Source organism: Heterocephalus glaber, unplaced genomic scaffold (assembly GCF_053883595.1).
Source record: "Heterocephalus glaber isolate CG9 unplaced genomic scaffold, H.glaber_assembly_v1.0 deba00001610, whole genome shotgun sequence".
NCBI lineage: Eukaryota > Metazoa > Chordata > Mammalia > Rodentia > Bathyergidae > Heterocephalus > Heterocephalus glaber.
In genome coordinates, this window is record NW_028258381.1 from 24,022,235 (window position 1) to 24,027,887 (window position 5,653).

A 5,653-nucleotide genomic window follows, 5' to 3' on the forward strand; every position below is an offset into this window, starting at 1 on the left:
GAGACCACAGTGGGGCGCTAGGGAACATCTCTGACCCTGCTTGGGCCCGAGGGTCTCCTGCCTCTGGCTTCAGCTCTGGCTGGAGGAAGACTTTTGCCCTATATTGTCTTCCTATGGTAGGGCCCTTTATCCATTGTCTGGCCTCAACAGAAAAGGGAGGAAGACACAAGCAAGGGAGGAGACGAGGTACAGAGTTGGAATTGGTTCCTTTATGGAAAAACTGAAAATATAATAAAAATTAAAATAAAACCAGTTTTAAAAAAGCCAGCTCCTGGAGTTTCCACCTCCTGCCTCTGGCCGCCCAGAGAGGTGAGGCCCTGACTCCAGGGCAGCAATAGGATAAGGGCTTTCTGCCCCTTCCTCTTCCCCCATACCATCCCCATCTTAATCTCCACAGTGGGGGCCCCCGGGAGGAACCAAACCTGGGTGGGGGAGCAGGGACCCGAGGCCCTGTGGCCCAGGGAGGGAGGCTTGGTGTATACCCAGCCCCAAAGCTCCCGGCCTGTAGTGTGGGCATGGGCAGGGCCCCTCCTGGCCTGGGCCCAGCTGGGATTGGGGCAGTTTAGTTCCAGATCTTGAGGAAGGAGTCCCAGGAGCCTGTGGCCACCGCCATGCCATCATCAGTGACCCCAAGGCAGCTTACACGGTTGTCATGGCCAGCAAGGACACCTGAAGAAAAGGGGTGTGACAGAACTGGCCTGGGCTCCAGCCCCTGCCCTTTGCCCCAGGATCCAGGCCTCACCTGCACGGTCGCCCTTCATGGCATCCCAGATGTTGCAGTTGAAGTCATCGTAGCCTGCGAGCAGCAGCCGGCCACTGCGCGAGAAGGCCACCGAGGTGATGCCGCAAATGATGTTGTCGTGAGAGTACATGAGGAGCTCCTGATCGGCACGCAGGTCGAACAGGCGGCATGTGGCATCATCAGAGCCCGTGGTGAAGGCGTAGCCGTTGGGGAAGAACTGTGGGACAAAGACATGGGCTGTGTTTGTGTGTGCGTGAGAGAGAAAAGGGCAGGGCAGCACCAGGACCTAAGGGGGGCGGTTACCGGGCTTGCCCCCAACTTACAGCCACGGCGTTGATGTCGGACTCATGACCTATGAAGGTCTGTCGGCACATGGAATCCCGCACGTCCCACAGCTTGATGGAGGCATCACAGGCACCTGATACAAAGGTGCGGCCATCGGGGGCCAGTGACAGGGACATCACATCCCCACTGTGTCCAGCAAAACCCACAGTCTGCTGGCCTGTCTCAATGTCCCACAGGGCACTAGAAAGGGGACAAGAAGGAAGGGATCAGAGATACGGTGAAGGACAGATTCCTTGGTCTGTGGGAAGGGCCTAGGGAGCCTCAGGTTGGGGAAGAAGGCAAGGGGCTCAGGGTGCATCCTGCTGAGCAACGGGACAGGGAGGCAGGAAGTGCAGGTGAGTCCACACTGCCCACTCCCTCGGGTCCTCACCAGGTGGTATCCCCAGAGCTGGTGATGATTTGGTTGTCATCCAGGAAGCGGCAGCACGACAAGTACCCTGGGGAAAGGGGCTGGTCAGCCAGGTCTCAATGGGGAAGGCAGCACAGCCCCTCTCCCACAACAGAGCCCTTGCCCGCTGGGCCCCTCTCACCAGTGTGGCCAGGCAGCTCCCGGCTAACCCTGACATTGCCCTCTCGGGTCTTGAGGCTGTAGATGGAGCAGATGTTGTCCAAACCCCCGCAGGCCACAAAGTTCCCTGAGGGCGCGTAGGCACAGGTCATGACCCAGGAGGAGCGCAGTGGGATGGCATGGACCTAGGGAGGAAAGGCAGTGACCAGGGTCAAGGCCAAACAGGGCTCTGCAGCCCAGCCCCACCCCAATCCCCCTTGGGTAGTGCTTCTACCTTGTTGGTGGTGTAGCTGTCCCAGATGATGAGCTTCCCGTCCTGGGAGGCGCTGACCAGCAGCCTGGGGGACAGGTACGGGAGAGGCAGAGGGTCAGGGTGTGGAGGGAGACCGCCCTCTCCCATCTGGAGGCTCTTCCGAGACATCCCCAGCAGTAGTGCAGGTGTCGTCGTCGTGTCAGTGTGGCCCTGCTTTCCCTGGTCCCCCAGGGATGCTCAAACCCTACCAGCCCTCAGAGGCTGCCCTCCCTCCACTGCTGTCCTGGCCAATATAAGATCATGCCCGACCCCGTGAGCACCAAAACTGAACGCAGAGCCCCACCCTGGCCACCCACACACCTTGAGTCTGTCCCCCAGTGCATGGCATAGATTTTTGCAAGATGCCCCCGGAGAGTCCTCCGTGTCCTCATCTGGATTCTCCCCACTGGGTCCAGCCCAGCTGTGATCTGGAGGTGGAGACACAGGGCTCAGGAAGACCCAGGCAACAGGACCCCAGTCCAGCAGCACGTGTCCAACCCTTGCCTCCCGAGTCCCCAGGCCAGCCCTGTAGTCGCCTCACCTGGGTCAGCGTTGAATCCCCACATGCTTTTCGGGCATCCTGCAAGAGAAGGCAAAGCCAGAGAAAAGCAGGAGAAAAGATGGTTGGGGGAGGAGAGGGGAGTGAAAGAAAATAGGAGGCCAGGCACAGGGGAAGAGGAGACATGCAGAGATTAGGGTACCTCCCCGTCACCCAGGCACCCCCTTCAGGCAGCAAAGCAGGTAGCAACCCCCACAAGCTACCAGGCCCTGCCAGCTCAGCCTCCCTATTCCAGAGGTGGCCGGGCCCTCACCCGGATCTGGTTCCGGAGCTGCTCGGCCTCCTGTCTCAGTTGCTCCAGCTCACTCATGGCGCCGGGCCCGTGGGGCGGGGTTGGGGGCGGCTGGGGGCCGCGGGACGGGGGCTGGGGGAGGCAGCTCCTGGCCGCTGGCCCGAGGCCTGGGGGATGCAGGGCTGACGTCAGGGCCCAAGGCCGCTGCCGCCGGGGAAGCAGGGGGAAAGGAGGGGTGGATGGACGCGGCCCGGAAGGGGTGAGCTCGGGAGGGGGTGGGGGCCACAGCTCCCCGGGCTGAACAAGGGTTTCTGGTACCCTGGCACCGGAGAGACGTGGCCGAGGAACACTCGATTTCCCCAATTTTCCTCCCGCCCCCCCGGAAACAGCGGGAAATGCAAGAGGAAACGCAGGGGAAACCCCTCCCTCGGACAGCAGCAGATCGGGCGGGACACCCGAAGCAGGAACTGGGGGGGGGGGGAGTCCCTTCGCAAACAGACCTGGCGTCCGCCCCAGCCTGCACAGGCGCCGCCCTCCCAGCACCTAATTTTAAAAGGGGCGGTGCCTCTTTAAATTCACCCCCTCACACCGCACACCCTCCACACACACCCCCAGCTTCCACGGTGTGGGGGGGACTAGAAGGGGGGAAGCTAGGCTGTTCGTGGGGTTGCCTAGGCAACCGTCACCCGGACTGAGAGCACCTCATTGGTGAAGTGCCCCCACCCTAGCCCCGTTACCAAGGCAACCGCATCCACGGCACAGACCTGTAGGGTGGGTGACCCCACCCCCGGCCCCATCGCCCCCGCCCGACCCAGCCTCCCCGCCTCTCCCCAGAACCGGCCTGGGTGGCTGTTTACAGGATTTGGGAAAAGCCGATTGGGCACTAATAGGTTTGGGAAGGCTCACCCCGGATAATCCCAGGGCCGGCTGCACCCCATTAGCCGTCCGCCGAGGGTGGGGGCGACAGCTTCAGGAAAATCAGTCCCGAGCCGCTGCTCCCCTCCAGCGCCCCGGCCTCCCGCCCGGCTACAGCCCCAGCAAAGCCCACGGGAGCCGCGCTGGAGTAATTAGGGCTCCGAAGAGAGGCCCCCGGCCCCGGGGCGCGGAGCTGCTCTCTCCCAGGCGCCGGCGGGCGGCCCCAGGCGGCCTGGCTCCAGCGCCCTCGGCTTCCCAGGAGCCCAGTCCGCGGGCGCGGCGCCGGGTCCCCCAGGGCCTGGCTGGCTCCGCTCCAGCTCCCGGCGTCCTGTCCCCCCTCCCCCGCCCCGGGGACACCTGTACGATCTGGCCTCGAACACTGCACTCGGCCGACCCCGGCGTCTGCCACCCAGCTCCCACTTCCCCCAGCGCTGGGCGTTCCTCTTCCCCACTGATATTTCCCCTCTGTAAGTTCAGCTTTCTACGCCAACAGCGGGGGATGCCCCTCCAATAGGGGGACACGGTCCCTAGCCCACCTCAGGTACGGACAGTCTCTTCCTCCCAACGACCAGCAGCCCCGGATCCGGGGAGAGGAAGCAGCCAGGAGGAAGCCCTTGGAGGCGGGAGCCGCGCTCCAGCCCTCTATCCCCATCACCTTCAAGACCCCCCTCAGCACCCCTCGGCTTCTGGGGATACAGCAGCCAGGGCCCCAAACAGAAAAGGGGTTGCCACCGCCTACGCAGGTGTGGCGGGGCGAAAGGGAGGGGACAGGGAGGGTCCCCAGATCTGGCAGCTGGAAGGCGCAGGCTGGTGCCGCGCGCTGCGAAGCGCAGCGGGCCTGGCCCTTCGGCCCCCACGACCTCCATTTTGCCCTAAAGAAAACTGGGCAGGGGGCAGGCGCTTGGAAACTATGCTTGGGGTGAGCACTTGCAAAGGGAATGGGGTGCCGAGGTCTCCAGCTTGTCTGGGGCTAGAAACCACGGGCAGGGCGCAAATCAAGGGTGGGGTGGGGACGAAGGCAGGGTGGCCTCGCGGCCTTGCTGTCTGTCCCAGGATTCTGGAGTTTTTTGCAGGGCGAATACCAGCCCGGGTGAGAAACGAGAGGGCACGAGGGGTGCTACCCAAAGCAGGCGGGGGGGGGGGGGCAAGGGGGCGGGACGGGGCCTAGAGGAAGCCAGGAATTTAGCCCCCCAACTATTAAGGGAGCAAGAGGCAGGCAGGGCTGGGATGGAGTCTAGGGTCAGGAAAAATGCACCCCATGGTGCAAGGAACGCGTGCATTATTGGGGCTGAGGGTCCCCCAGTTCCCCTTCCGGGTTTGGGAGCGATGGGGCCAGAGGAAGGGAGGGGAGGTCTGGAGAGTTACGTCCGCTCCCAAGAGGCCAGATCGGGGAGACAGACAGAAAGGAAATTTCCCCCATGGGAATTTGGGGCTGGGGGAGATGAGGACTCCTTTTGCCAGCGGAGGTACCTGTAGCGGTGGGACTCTGCGAAGGGGTCGTCGGAGGAGCGCGGGAGGTCCTGTCTTCCTCCGCGGCGGAGGCGGCAGCGGCGGCAGCGCGGATGGATTTCCTCAGTCACCCCAACTCAACCGTCCAGCGCTACTCTCCCCAGAGCGGAGGGATCCCTCCCGCCAGTGACGCGGCCGCCGCCGCCGCGCCCAGGGCCCGGCTGGGAGAGACCACTACGGGGGGGGGGCAAAAGAGAAAACACCATTTCAGGGGCAAAGGCTACTCAGTCACAAGAAGATACTACTCCACGCTATTTGGACACAAAAAGTGCGAACATTAATGGTTTGCTTCCCGAAAAGAAGTGAAGACATTCCCCCACCCTGGGGCTGGCACAGGTGGTACCGGCAAAGGGGAGGGAGAAGAAAAAAAAAAAAAAAAAAAAAACTCGCGGATCACGTGATCGACTTCCAGCCCCTCCCGGACTGGGCGGCTCCTGACTGGGAAAAGGGAGCTCGAAGCCCCAGTTCTCGGTTTGGCCACGCCCTCGCCCTAATAAGGCCACGCCCCCATCCGGAGGCGGTGCTACAGAGATCCGGTTTAGCCCAGAGCC

The 5,653-nt window shown here is 62.9% G+C and overlaps 1 protein-coding gene across 3 annotated transcripts; it reads right to left on the reverse strand.

Annotated features, from left to right (window-relative positions):
• Positions 1-189: 189 nt before the first annotated feature.
• Positions 190-5,447, reverse strand: Gnb2 (G protein subunit beta 2). Of its 3 annotated transcripts, XM_087196374.1 has the most exons (11): positions 5,064-5,219; positions 3,179-3,221; positions 2,700-2,845; positions 2,429-2,467; positions 2,209-2,315; positions 1,870-1,933; positions 1,618-1,780; positions 1,458-1,524; positions 1,066-1,267; positions 743-959; positions 190-669 (listed from the first exon to the last, which is right to left on the reverse strand). In XM_087196374.1, exons 3-11 carry the CDS (start codon positions 2,754-2,756, stop codon positions 563-565), a joined length of 1,023 nt encoding a protein of 340 aa, XP_087052500.1. In that variant the 5' UTR covers positions 2,757-2,845; positions 3,179-3,221; positions 5,064-5,219; the 3' UTR covers positions 190-562. The 3 variants fall into 3 exon arrangements, with proteins under 3 accessions (XP_087052500.1, XP_004840235.1, XP_087052501.1); XM_004840178.4 differs by lacking the exon at positions 3,179-3,221 and having other exon boundaries at positions 5,064-5,447; XM_087196375.1 differs by lacking the exons at positions 2,700-2,845; positions 3,179-3,221 and having other exon boundaries at positions 5,064-5,216.
• Between the last annotated feature and the right edge of the window lie 206 nt (positions 5,448-5,653).